The sequence below is a fragment of the Papio anubis genome, chromosome 5, assembly GCF_008728515.1.
Source record: "Papio anubis isolate 15944 chromosome 5, Panubis1.0, whole genome shotgun sequence".
Classification (NCBI taxonomy): Eukaryota; Metazoa; Chordata; class Mammalia; order Primates; family Cercopithecidae; genus Papio; species Papio anubis.
In genome coordinates this window covers 164856962-164871616 of record NC_044980.1, presented here as the reverse complement: position 1 = coordinate 164871616, position 14655 = coordinate 164856962, and the positions used below count along the sequence as shown (strand labels likewise).

Below are 14655 nucleotides of genomic sequence, written 5' to 3'. Positions count from 1 at the left end.
TCACTTGAACGCTGGAGGCAGAGGTTGCAGTGAGCTGAGATCACACCATTGTACTCCAGCCTTGGTGACAAGAGCAAAACTCCCTCTCAAATAAATAAATAAATAAAAATTTAAAAATTGTTTCTAACAATTCTGGAGGCTGGAAAGTTTGAGTCAAGGTGCCAGCTGATTTGGTATCTGGTGGGGGCCTCCATCTTCCTGGTTTACATACAATTATCTTCTTACTGTGTCCTCACTTGGCAAGGTAAAACCATGTCTCCTCTCTAGTCTTAAAAGGTCACTAGTCCCATTCAGTGCTCCACCTCCAAATACTATCACATTGAGTATTAGATCTTTACCACACAAGTTTTGTGAGGACACACATGCAGTCTGTAGCCGTGTTGTGGAACTTCAATTATATAAACTACTTAGAAGAATCACCCTTTTATAACCCTATAGCTGTTTCAGGTAAGGATCATCAGTAGATACACTAAAGCATCATGAATATTCAAGATGTCAGAGATCACCCCATGTACTGGTAATTGCCAAGGACAAATTATATCATAATTATATTATATCATAGGCTTGACATTCAGTTGCCTTAACCAAGTAGCCAAACTTCGCCTTCTCGTGTGTGGCAACATAAAGAGTATGAGACATATTTGAGGAATTCTTACTCAGAATGTTTTACTTGACTCTAATAAAGCTTCTAAACCTAACTTCCTATTTGTAGATTAATACAAAGGGTAAAGGAACAAGTTAAAATGTCTTCACACATTGCCATATCCCCTGGAGGGCAAAACCGTCCCCAGCTGAGAAACACTGGCCTACATCAAATGACGACACATAAGCCTTGATTGGAACTTGGTGTGAAAACCATTTTGGGACAGTGGATAAATCTAAATAAGACTTTGTGATAGATGATATAATTTTTTTAAAATTTTTCTTAGGTATGACAACAATATTATAGTGTATTAATCTGACTGTTTGCCTTGCCATAAAGGAATACCTGAGACTGGGTAGTTTATAAAGAAAAGAGTTTTATTTGGCTCATGGTTCTACAGGCTGTACAGGAAGCATGGCACTGGCCTCTGTTCCTGTTGAGGGCCTCAGGGAGCTTGCAATCATGGCGGAAGGCAAAGGGGGAACCATTGCATCACATAGCAAGAGAAAAAATGGGGAGGAAGTGCTGTATTCTTTTAAACAACCAGATCTCATGGGAAGGGCACCAAGCCATTCATGAGGGTCTTCCTCTGTTGCCCAGGCTAAAGTGCAGTAGCACCATCACAGCTCACTGCAGCCTTGACCTCCCAGGCTCAAGTGATCCTCCTACCTCAGTCTCCAAGTAGCTGGGACTACAGGTATACACAACTACACCTGGCTAATTTTTGTATTTTTTGCAGAGACGAGGTTTTGCCATGGTGGCCAGGTTGGCTGGTTTCAAACTCCTGGGCTCAGGTGATCTTTGCATCTTGGCCTCCCCAAATGCTGGGATTAGAGGTATGAGCCAGCACACCCAGCCAGCCTTATACTTCTTTTCAAAAAGACTTTTTTATTTACCATAGTGAGAACAAGTGTCAGAAAAGCCTTATACTTTCAATTATAGAGGTTTTATAATACCCGGCCCTACCAGATATCAAACTATATTATACCATCTGCAATTATATATATAATCTAATTATATCTAATTGCAGATGTGATGTGTTATCTGCAACTAATATATTATCTGCAACTAGAACTAGTTTTATTTATTTCTGGTCCTTAAACTTCTAGTTGTTTTATTCTGTCTCATTTTGCATCTAACACTGTTTCCAAATAGTGTTAAAAGTGGAGATAGTGGGCTTTTTTTTTTTTTTTGAGCAGAATTTCGTTCTTGTCACCCAAGCTGGAGTGCAATGGCGTGATCTCAGCTCACTGCAACCTCCACCTCTGGGGTTCAAGCGATTCTCCTGCCTCAGCCTCCTGAGTAGCTGGGATTACAGAGGCGCACCACCACGCCTGGCTAATTTTGTATTTTTAGTAGAGACAGGGTTTTGCCATGTTGGCCAGGCTTGTCTCGAACTCCTGACCTCAGGTGATCCACCCACGTCGGCCTCCCAAAGTGCTGAGATTACAGGTGTGAGCCACCGTGCCCAGCCAACATCCTTGATTTATGTGTGTTCCTTCTTTCTCTTGAATTGAAAGAAAAAAAAGTTCTCTACAATCCAAAAAAAAATGTAACTCATGATAAAGCCATTGCCCCCAACCAGTAAAGTAAACCATCTTAGAGTTTATATACTACTTAAAAGTTGCAGTGGTCTCATGTTAGGTGATCATATTTATACATATAAATCTAAATATATAAATATATATATTTATTTATGATAGAGTGAGGGTCTCAGTATGCTCCCCAGGCTGATCTTGAACTCCTTGTCTCCAGTGATCTGTCTACCTTGGCCTTCTAAAGTGCTGGGATTACAAGCGTGAGCTACCACACCCAACTGCCTAGGCGACCATATTCTTAGTCCCAATTTCATATACTATCTTTCTCAGTAAAGTTGTTTTGTGGGGTGGGGAAGACTTAATTGTATGCTTTCATAATACTTTTAATAAGACTCACCCATTAAGAAAAGTCTTGACCTGGTGCGGTGGCTCACGCCTGTAATCCCAGCACTTTGGGAGGCCGAGACTGGTGGATCACGAGGTCAGGAGATCGAGACCATCCTGGCTAACATGGTGAAACCCCGTCTCTACTAAAAAATACAAAAAACTAGCCATGTGAGGTGGCGGGCGCCTGTAGTCCCAGCTACTTGGGAGGCTGAAGCAGGAGAATGTCGTGAACCTGGGAGGCGGAGCTTGCAGTGAGCTGAGATAGCGCCACTGCACTCCAGCCTAGGGGACAGAGCAAGACTCTGTCTCAAAAAAAATAAAAAATAAAAAATAAAAAGTCTTGTAAAATCTGAGAACTATAGTTAAAAAAAAAAGTGGGGGGGAAAGTCTCAGAACATACAATGTTGCAGTAGACTTTACAAAATGTTGCCTGTTTGTATGCTCAGATCATTGGTAAGGGGACTTACACTCTTGAGGATCAGGGCTAGGAAGTCATTATGAAGTTATGTTGATTTTTTTTTTTCTCCCCAATAAAGCTACCTCAAAAACATTGAAATTATATAAATGCCTTTAAAATTATTATGCTTCAATTGGTAAGCTTTAGGATATAAGCATGGCAGAAGTTCATTTTTATTTCATTTTTAATACAATTATAGCACTGAAGATGGTGTATCTAACCTGTCTAGGCAGATATTCCTACATGTGATCCTTAGTCTCTAATTTGTTATAGATGCTAAGTACCTTTGTCCGGTGATAACCATTCCGTTGGCCATAGTGAAGCCCATGGATGGATCATTTCTGTAGAAAAACAATTCAGCATATGCTTTATTTAGAGTGAATCTTTGTTCTTGGTTTGCTGTGTAAAAACAAGCAGCCCAGTAAGACATGAAGTGCTGTAATGGAAAGAAAGATCTGGACTTCGTTGTTACTGTGTTTTGTTTTGTTTTGAGACGGAGTCTTGCTCTTGTCGCCAAGGCTGGAGTACAATGGTGTGATCTCAGCTCACTGCAACCTCTGCCTCCCAGGTTCAAGTGATTCTCTTGCCTCAGCCTGCCGAGTAGCTGGGATTCAAGGTGCCTACCACACGCCCGGCTAATTTTTGTATTTTTGGTAGAGATGGGGTTTCACCAGGCCGGGCACAGTGGCTCATACCTGTAATCCCAGCGCTTTGGGAGGCCAAGGCTGGTGGATCACCTGAGGTCAGGAGTTCGAGACCAGCCTGACCAACATGGTGAAACCTTGTCTCTACTAAAAATATGAAAATCAGCCAGGCGTGGTGGCAGGTGCCTATAATCCCAGCTACTTGGGAGGCGGAGGCAGGAGAATCACATGAACCCGGGAGGCAGAGGTTGCAGTGAACCGAGATCATGCTGTTGTACTCCAGCGACAAGAGTGAAACTCCATCTCAAAAAAAAAAAAAAAAAAAAGGGTTTCACCGTGTTAGCCAGGCTGGTCTCGAACTCCTGGCTTCAAGTGATCCTCCTGCCTCAGCCCCACAAAGTGCTGGGATGTGAGCCACTGCGCCCAGTGAGATCTGGACTTTGAATTTGGGCATGTGCGTTCTAGTACGAGCTCATTATTTTAAGCCATCCTTGTTGCATCTTAGTTTCCTATCTGTCAGTAAGGTTGGATTGTACAATCTAAGGTCTCTTCTCCCTTTAAATTCTCAAACAGTAGAGAAGATTTGGATATCATATTGATGTTGGCATTTTAGGCATTTTAATTCCCATATCCCTATTTTTATTTTGGCAGTTAGTTGCTTTAGATAAAGGAAATATATGTATTATGCATGTATGTATATATGTGTATATATAGTGCATTCTAAATTTACGTGAAAATATTTGCAAGTGTCCTTTTAGTTTAGCACCGTCTATTACGGAAGAGTTCTAATATTCCATTTCTTCCCTCATGCTATTGTCTTATGGAAACTGATGCTTCCAGTTTTCAACCTGTTAAAAGCTGTTGCTTGAGTCATCTTGATATTTTTACCTTATCCATGCATTATGGCCTCTTCTTTCTTCATTTGAAGAGTTCCTTCATTAAATCAAGGTTTTTCAAAGAGGAACCCAAAATAGGAAAACAATTATAATCATACTTAGCTTCAAAATTGATTGTTTTTTACCAATGTTAAAATGAGTTTTTGGTAGAATGCTTTAAATTATGTAGTAAAAATATTTTAAATTATGTGTTATTTAGATCTGAGAAACAAGCCTTACTTGGGTTTTCTGTGTGTTAGATCTATTTATTTGTTACAGAGTGGGAAGAAGTGTTTAAAGATTACAAGGAAAGATAAAGAGTGGGTGAATATGATTAAGAGGCTTCTGAGAAAAAGATGACTTTTGGACACGTTTTGAAAGAAGTGGTAAATGTGGATTGAAAGGGGAAAGGATATTTTCTAAAATAGATTGTGCAGTTTAACATTAGATTGCTTTATTGATTTTTTATTTCTCACATGTTAATTCATAGAGAACTAAAGATGGTTGGTTACCTGCAATTTAAGGATAGAGAAGCAGAAATTTGGGGAATAAAAGATGTTTCCTGTCTTTAAATTCTTCACTGTTAGAGAGCATGGTACCTAGTCCTGTATGCTATGAATGATACCAAGCATCTCTCTTTTGGTATCAACAGTCAGAAGATGTGTGAAGCAGATAAAACGGAAAGTTTCAGAGCATAAAATGAAATCCAGTTGAGTATATATATATTCCACATCTTACAAAAATGTTGGCTTGGTACAAACATGAGGTACTTAGCTGCCAGGCTGATAATCTATGTCCAAGTACTGCATTTTCAGAAATACAGGTTTGTGGCACCACCTGAACTCAGAGGATAAGATTTGGTGAACAAATGCCTATAAAGTGTACTCTGATAAGGCACAAGGAAGTGCATGGCAATCATAGGACATTTATTTAACATTTAAGGAAGGGATTTGGAAATTATGAAAAGAAGAAAGCCTGTATATTTTTGCCAAAGGACTTACAGATGTTATTTCATACAGTACCGCCAAGTTCATTTTTACTTATTTAGCAAACATTTATTTGCAGTTTTTATGGGTGGTTTATGAATATGAACTTAAGTCCTCTTAACAACTCTAGTATTTTCATGTTTTCACAAGAGGATAGTTCAAATGCTTTTGCCAAATGCTAAGTTTTTTCCCAGTTACTTATTTAACAAGGGTTAATCATTTAGTTTAACATGAAGCTTGAAACCTCAGATTTTGTAGTGAAAATTCTGCACTGCTCTGTGGTTTGACTAAAGTAATTATGTTACAAAGATTTAATCATTTTAATAGTGGATATTCTATAGATAGATATTCTGTATTACTTATGTTTATGATACAGGCAGAAATAGGCAAACAAAAGTAATCTTCCTTCATGTCATAAACATTTATTTTGTCTTTTGCAGGATGATTACTATGAAACTTTTGACAGCATGTAGATTTGAAAATGCATTTGGGGCCTGTCGTGGTGGCTCATGCCTGTAATTCCAGCACTTTGGGAGGCTGAGGTGGGCAGATCATGAAGTCGAGAGATTGAAATCATCCTGGCCAACATGGTGAAACCCCGTCTCTACTAAAAATACAAAAATTAGCTGGGCATGGTGGCATGGGTCTGTAGTGCCAGCTACTCGGGAGGCTGAGGCAGGAGAATCACTTGAACCCAGGAGGCGGAGGTTGCAGTAAGTCGGATCGTACCAGTGCACTCCAGCCTGGGTGACAGAGCAAGACTCTGTCTCAAATAAATAAAATTTTAAAATTAAAGAAAATGCATTTGGAATGATTTCCCTTAAGCAACATAAATGCATCATCTATTCTTTTTGTGGGACTTTGTTCTTCTATGCTTAGTACAAATGGAGAGAGGTGAAATGAACCTACCTCACATTTGTAAGGAAGGTGTTTTACAATTTTTCCAAGGTACTTTGAACCCTTATGATTGTTTTTCTGTTGTCTTCCTCTTTTCAAAGGCCTCTTCCTTTCATTTACTTTAGTTTTAGGTCCTGAGATTCTTCTGTAGAGGTTTTGTTGTTTTTTGTCCGTGCTCTGTAATTCTCTCAGAATGACAGGAAAGATTATACTGAGTTATGTCTCGTGCATTTAATGCATATTAGGCCAGATAATTCTGTAGAAATAGGAAGACAAAAACTTTATTCAGATAAATATCTTACTGAGTCTACCTGCTTACTGTGCCATCTTCCACTTCCTGGTCAGTAAGCTGAGTGTTGTCCGTAAACTGTCTCTAACTCATCTAAATGATAATGTAGCAGAAAATAAAGTCTACCTTGCATTCCATCGTGTTGGTGCAATCAGTGGGTTGTTATCAGACCAGATTCTGAACATCTTCTAGAGAACTATGCTCTAGCTGCATTATCTGTATTATTTGGAAGAGGTAGGGAAAAATCATTAGTGTAGACTGTGTTTCTCACATTTGAATTAAATAGGCGCATCTGTAGTGTTACTCCCAGTAGACACTCAGTACGTATTTGTTGATTAAATAAAGAGACTTGGATTCTGTTTCCAGCTCTGCTACTAAATGGATGGATTTCCTGTTCTGCTTCCTCACCTTTGCAGAACTCACCTGTTTTGCATTTCACTAGGACAAGTTAGAGGGCAAAAAGTATTTGAGTTAATGCTGAGTGTTTTAAGTGGAAAACAGCTAGTCCTTTGGTGTGCCACCCTGAGGGGAGAGGACAGAAGAGACCTGACATGGCAGTCTTTATTGATCTTATCATCTGAGAGTATAGCCTGGAGAGTAGAGACAGCCCAGGGTCTGGAGTCATTTTATTTTCTGTTTTGCGGAGCCCAAATTTCATCTGGCCCTGGGCCAATGAGGGAGTAGTCAATTTCATGGATGCTTTAGAACCAGTTTGAGAGTAATTTCTTTAAAATTGGTATTCTTTCTGCAATTAAATATAGAACATTGAATTTTGACACACACCCTCTCTCCTTCCCACCCGCTCTGTCATTTATTTCCCACCCACTCTTTTCCAACACTCTTATCTTTTCATCCAGCTTCAATTTTCTTTTTATATTCTATCCCATCTATCAAACTATTTCCTATCAATGGCACTGTATAATCTTACAGAGCCATAAATAAGAATGGCTCTGTAGGTCAGTATGACCCATGGAAATAGATCACAGATAATACACCAGATAGGTGTCTGGGTGCAAGGATGCTGCATCAGACTTGTTTCAGCGCTACTACTACGTAACATTCTCTAAGGGGAGATGCTGCCACTTGCCCTCTGTTTTCCTCTTCTCTTGGGTTGAAACTACGGTACGGTATTGTAGTTCTTCTGCTCCTTGTGGTTCGGACCTAATCCCTTCGCCTAGCATCAAAGATTATCTCTTTTATTCCCAGTTCCTCAAAAAAACTAAAGTACTGATTCTACCCTTTGTAAATTAGTTCCTGTTTGAGTTCCAGAGAAAGGTACTTACAGTTCCTTGACTAAAGTCCAGAGAGTAGAATGCTAGAGGAAGCATTCCTCTAATCAGTTTGTTCATGATTCTGGTGGTTTGGCTCTTCTTTCTCTGGAAACTGAAAAGCAGTCTTTTGCTTCTTTGGATTTTCTCAGTTCCTACTTCCTGGTTTCATGTGTCCAAGCTACTATTGTCGTTTGGCTTCCCCAGTGTATCTTGCCTCTCTTTTATGGTGTCTCTTGACACTCATATCCTGCTCTTACAGCCTGATGAAACACTTATCTTCTAGGCAGTTCTTTTAAAATGAACAAAACAAAACTTTCATTGTATTTTTAAAAAAAATTTTTAGAGCAGTTTTAGATTCATAACAGAATTAAGAAGAAGGCACAAAGATTTCCCATGTACCCTCAGTGCCTACACATACATAGCCTCCTTTCCCTGATTATCAACATCCTCCACCAGAGTGGTACATTCGTTACAACTATAATTCTCTGGGGGTTTTTTGTTTTGTTTTGTTTTATTGGAGATGAGGTCTCACTCTCGCCCAGGCTGAAATGCAGTGGTGTGATCATGGCTCACTGCAAACACAACCTCCCAGGTTCACGTTATCCCCCCACCTCAGCCTCCCAAGTAGCTGGGACCACAGGCATATGCCAACATGCCAGACTAATTTTTGTGTATTTTGTAGAGATGGGGTCTCACCATGTTGCCCAGGCTAGTCTCGAACTCCTGGATTCGAGCAATCCTTCTACCTCAGCATCTGGGATTACAGATGTGCTGTATTACACATACAGTGTATGTGCTGGGATTACAGGTGTGATCTACTGCACTCAGCCTGTAATTCTTTTAGTGATCCTGTGGAGAGGGTGTACTGAGTGGAAAAGAGCTACCAATTTGTTTTGCATAGAGCAATCCAATGTCTCTATTCACTTTTGTAGTTCCAAAATGTGTTAGAGGAATTTCAGAATGCACAAATTAGCAGGCAAATTTTTGGCTGCAATTTTGATGAAATAATCCAAAAGAGGAATGACCAGATAACTTTTGATACGTATTTTATAAAATTTGGTTTTGATCTCAGTCTTTTATTTTTCTTCTCAGTTGCTCTAGGTCGTAACCAGCCTTTGAAAAAAGAGAAACCAAAATGGAAAAGCGATTACCCTATGACAGATGGACAACTACGCAGCAAGAGGGATGAATTTTGGGATACCGCACCAGCTTTTGAAGGCCGGAAAGAGATATGGGATGCCTTGAAGGCTGCTGCACATGCTTTTGAGAGCAATGATCATGAACTCGCACAAGCAATCATTGATGGTGCAAACATAACATTACCACATGGTAGGTTTGGTGTTCCTCAAGGACAGAAGGAACATAATCAGCTTTGTTTCTGATAGCAAGAAACCAAATGGGAGAGTTTTTTTTCCTTTGCTATGAATTATTCTTTTTTTTTAATGTAGCAAGGAATAGCATTCCTCTTTTTTTCTTGTACATCTTTCAAGTGGAGACAGGTTTTACTTTGTGTGTTTATATATATATATATATTTTTTAATATGTGTTAATTTCAGAAAAGAACTCTTGATCATCTAAAAAGTTTCCGTGTAACCTAGTTCTCCAGGAATACCTCTTCTCTCCACCCTCCCACCCCCACCTCACCAGCCTCATCCCCCTGCCAATCTATTGGAGCTTCCACTTCACTGGTTTCCTCCTAGCAGCGCTAGAGATAGAGTCTCAGTTTAGATTTTGTGAGCTGGAGAGACTCAGAGGTTGCTCCTTTTAGTCGTTATACTTCCTTGTCAAGCCTATTTTTGGCGTAATAAGCAAACCCAAACTTAGAAGTGAGTCCCACATGTTTTTAAGGACAATTTTCCATGATTGTAGCCCTGAGCATTATTAGAAACTTCTGTCTTTGGTGTAGGAATGTGACTCTTTTAAGGATAACCATAAGCTTTGAGTGTTTCCAGGGATGTGCATATGCTGGTGCCATGTACATACTCTTGTTTGTTCTCCTTGATGAGAAACATACGAAAATTTTTCATGCTATGTTGAGATTTAGGTGTTAATTTTGTATTTACATTTTTTTATTTCTGTATTAATATTCTCAGTATTCTCTTTAGTTTTTCAAGTTAATATTTTCAAGGTTGTCTTTTCAGATCTATGTAATAACCACCTTGCATTGATTTCTATTCATTATGATACTTTCATTGTTTTAATCCCCAGTATCTCCCTTTATCTATATTCTTAGAGGAACAGTGACTTTCATTGTTTAACCACCTGCTTTATGTCCTTTCACTCTATGTCAAATGACAGATTTTTATTTTATTTTATTCTGTTCTTTCTCTCTCTCTCTTTTGAGATAAGAATCTTGCTCTGTCGCCCAGCAGGCTGGAGTGCAGTGGTGCACTCAGCTCACTGCAGCCTCCGCCTCCCAGGTTCAAGTGATTCTCATGCCTCAGCTTCCCCACCATGCCTGGCTAATTTTTGTATTTTTAGAAGAGACGGGGTTTCTCCATGTTAGCCAGGATGGTCTCGATCTCCTGACCTTGTGATCCACCTGCCTCGGCCTCCCAAAGTGCTGGGATTACAGGCGTGAGCCACCGCGCCCGGCCCCAAAGTCCCTTTTTTTAAGAGACAGGTCTCACTCTGTCATCCAGGCTGGAGTGCACTGGCATGGTCATGGCTCATTGCAGCCTCGACCTCCCAGGCTCAAGAGATCCTCCCACCTCAGCCTCCTAAGTACCTGGGACTGCAGGCGTGCATCACCATGCCTGGCTACGTTTTGCTTTTTGTGTTTTGTTTTGTTTTGTTTTGTTTTGTTTTTTGGAAAGGCATGGTCCCACTGTGTTGCCCAGGATGGTCTCGAACTCCTGGATTCAAGCAGTCCTCTTCCCTTGGCCTTCCAAAGTGCTGAGGTTATAAGCATAAGCTGCTGTGCCGGGCCAAAAGATACTTAACTTACTATATCCTTGCCAGACTCCAAATCACCAAAATTAATTCCAAATTAATTTTCTGATTAATTGTGATTCCAAGAAACATTCCTTTTTTTATAGCTGACTGTTCTTTATTATGAAAGTTTATTAGCATAGTCTTGTGGTACTGATGTTATTGAGCACCCACGGATCACTTTTTCTATACATGTGTAAAAGTGATCCCTCCTACATTTGGAGGATTTATGATAGAATGCCATTTTCAGTGTGACTTTTTTTATGACCGTGAGTCTTTTTTGTTTGTTTGTTTGGAACTTATTTTATTTTTTCGAGACAGAGTCTCACTCTGTTGCCCAGGCTGGAGTGCAGTGGCTTGATCTTGGCTCACTATAACCTCCACCTCCCAGGTTCAAGCAATTCTCATGCCTCAGCCTCCGAAGTAGCTGGAATTACAGGCGTTCGCCATCATGCCCAGCTAATTTTTGTATTTTTTTGGTAGAGACGGGGTTTCACCATGTTGGCCAAGCTGGTCTCGAACTCCTGGCCTCAAGCTATCTGCCTGCCTCGGCCTCCCAAAGGGCTGGGATTCCAGGCGTGAACCACTGCACCTGGCCTCAGTATGACTCTTTAGTCCCAGTTTTCATGGGTAGTCTCTAAATTCTTTATCTTTATGTGATTGTGAGTTGGGAGGTGGTAGGCATCATCTTAGTCCATTTACCTTTTTCAGTTTTGTAATTATCGTCTTCATCTACCACCTTTATATAATATAAAGGGAAGGGGTCTTCCTTTACAAATAGTTTTATCATCCTTCTCTTTTTGATGTCTATATCTTCTATTTTTTGAGGAGAATATATGTTGTATAGACCTACACGTGGGTGGAAGAAGAGTCGTGTATGTGTGATTGCGTGAGATCCAGAATGTTGGAACTTTTAATTTCTTATTTTGTACTTATAATTACCTGCTGGAATACCTGGTTGCATTCTGTATATTGTACCCTCGTTTAAAAGTTCATGGAGGCAAAATAACTCTGTTGCACATAAGGCCGGGGCTTATGCATGTCCTATCGGATGTGGGCTCAGATCACGGAAGACCAAAGTCCCTCATTTCTGCTTATCTATGTAAACTGCCAAGAAAATGTTCCCGGCAGCCCTACCTACCAACAGATCAGGGAGAATTACTCTCAGAAATTCGAGAATTATTAGATGCCCCTCTATTCCCCTTCTGTGTTTAAGGAATATTTTCTGCTTAAGTGTGGAATAATCAAGCCAATGTCTGAGTTTTTCTCTTTCAGAACTCTGTGATAACTTTCTGGGTATTAATATTGTCATTGGTACCCTTGATTGAATTCTTTTGTTCATATCTGAATCTTGTCAATATTTCTTGGACCTTATAATTTTGTTTTGTCATACACTCTAGCTCACCGTCAGTTTATAACTAGGCTATTTCATGCTTTTACCTAGACTGGCTTAGTGGTATTGCTGAAATTCTTTCCATCTTTTTTGTGTAATTACATGTTTGAAATTTTACTTTGGGCCAGGCGCGGTGGCTCACGCCTGTAATCCCCAGCACTTTGAGGGGCCGAGGCAGGCAGATCATGAGGTCAGGAGATCGAGACCATCCTGGCTAACACGGTGAAACCCCTTCTCTACTAAAAATACAAAAAATTAGCCAGGTGTTGTGGCGGGCGCCTATAGTCCCAGCTACTCGGGAGGCTGAGGCAGGAGAGTGGCATGAACCTAGGAGGCGGAGCTTACAGTGAGCCAAGATCGTGTCACTGCCCTCCAGCCTGGGCGACAGAGCGAGATTCTGTCTCAAAAAAAAAGAAAAAAATAGAAATTTTACTTTGGGCACATTGCATTGTGCTACCCAAAGCACTTTGTATTTTAAGTTTAAGTTATTGCATAGACTTGACTTAGTTCAGGTTTTGATATCAGATCTCGTCTTACTTCTGTCCCTACTGTATTACTTGCAACTGTGTGACTTTGAGCAAATCACATCTTCTGTAAGCTTCAGTTCTCTCATCTGTAAAATATGGATAAGAACTGTCTACCTCTTGGGATGGTTATGTTGATTAAATGTAGTAGTAATACATGTAAGTTGCTGATCAGAGTGCTGGGTATCCAAAAAGCACTTAATAAATAGTAGTGCTGATCTTATTTCTTGAACTCTGAAATTAACACGTAAATTCCCAGTTCCCTGCACCAAAATTCTGAATTTATAGATTTTGATCATTTTCTAAATTATCTGTTTTTTGAGACAGAGTTTCACTTTTGTCACCCAGGCTGGAGAACAAAATAACATTACACTTTTTAATTATCTTCCTCTGTTAATAACAATAAGTCTTCAGTTTATTCTCAAGTGGCAATGGGGAGAGTAAGAGGGAACTTGTCATAACTACCTGTTAATGTTATATTTACACATACGGTATATTTTCATTCTGGAAATTGACTCATATTGAGAATGGTATGAACATATATTGTGGAAAAAGCTCCCCATGTGATTTTGATTCCTGGTTCCCCTTTCACAGTTTTCCTGTCCTATATGAGCTTTATTGTTCATGATTTGCACAGCATGTTGTTACTCCTTGTCTTACATTTCTTAAAGAGCTTATTTCCTTTTTCTCATTGATTGCTATTTTGCCATTACCTAGAAATCCTAAAAACATTCTTAATATAGTAGTTTACCAGTGAAACCAGGTTATAGGTTAGTGATTTGCCAAATTAGCATAAACAGGGTAAGAAAAAACAAGTAGTGTTTACACTTCTCACACATTTGCTGTGTAGTGAATAGTATACTATTCAGTAATTTTCAGTGAAAGCTTATTCAGAAACTGTATCTAGTAAAGATAAACACTTAATGCTTTTTGTAATTATGATATAGAAGATTTAAAAAGATTTTAGGAATTGCCTACTCCCTTCCTCTACCTCCTGGTTTTCTAGAAAGGTAGTTGTTGATTTGTTTAGCAGCTACAATTATCTCATAATTCTTAGTGAGAGTATTTTTTTCTAACATGTTTTCCGTATCCCAGCGATTCAAATGTAAAAGCTGTCCTCTTACCCTCCTTGAATAGATGGAGTAGCTAGCTGCTCCCTATTACTCAAACATGCTTTTCTACTGGGAAACAGAAATTTAACCCCGATTTTATTCATACTTCTTATAGCTAAATGTCGCCAGTTCTTCAGTTCAGCTTTTGAGGACCTGTTTTCTTTTGTCCTTAACCCTTAAGGGGTATGGGAGGTAGAAAAACTTAATTCTTAGAAGACTTAACTTTTTTTATTTCTCTTTTCACAGAGTTTGTTACATGGGTGGGAAAGGAGTTTCCCAGAATGTTTTCTTCTTTATCTCAAAATATATTAAATGTGCGTTATGTATAATAAAATTTAATTTTTTAAACAACAAAGGCACTTACAAATAGTATAAAGAGCATGTTATGTGTAAGGAACCAACGTATGAAAAGAACATTGGACTGAGAATCAGTAATAAAATACTCGAAACTCATGTTGTATGTATGTATGTATTCATTTATTTATTTTATTTTTCTTTTTTTGGAGATGGAGTCTGGCTCTGTCACCCACGCGGGAGTGCAGTGACACGATCTTAGCTCACTGCAACCTCTGCCTCCTGGGTTCAAGCAATTCTCATGCTTCAGCCTCCCAAGTAGCTGAGATTACAGGTGTGCACCAGCACGCCCATCTAATTTTTGTATTTTTAGTTGAGACTGGGTTTCACCATGTTGGCCAGGATGATCTCAAT

At 39.5% G+C, this 14655-nt stretch overlaps 1 protein-coding gene across 2 annotated transcripts in view; it reads left to right on the top strand.

The window, feature by feature from the left end:
* UBTD2 (ubiquitin domain containing 2) overlaps window positions 1–14655 on the top strand; it is a 71749-nt gene that overhangs the window by 37746 nt on the left and 19348 nt on the right. The window contains exons 1-2 of one of the 2 annotated variants that reach the window (XM_009209572.4): window positions 4397–5253; window positions 9080–9316. In XM_009209572.4, coding sequence (XP_009207836.2) covers window positions 5163–5253; window positions 9080–9316 — 328 coding nt within the window. In that variant the 5' untranslated portion in view covers window positions 4397–5162. Of the gene's footprint in view, window positions 1–4396; window positions 5254–9079; window positions 9317–14655 lie in introns of those variants that run through there. The other variant, XM_003900521.4, reaches the window with a different exon arrangement.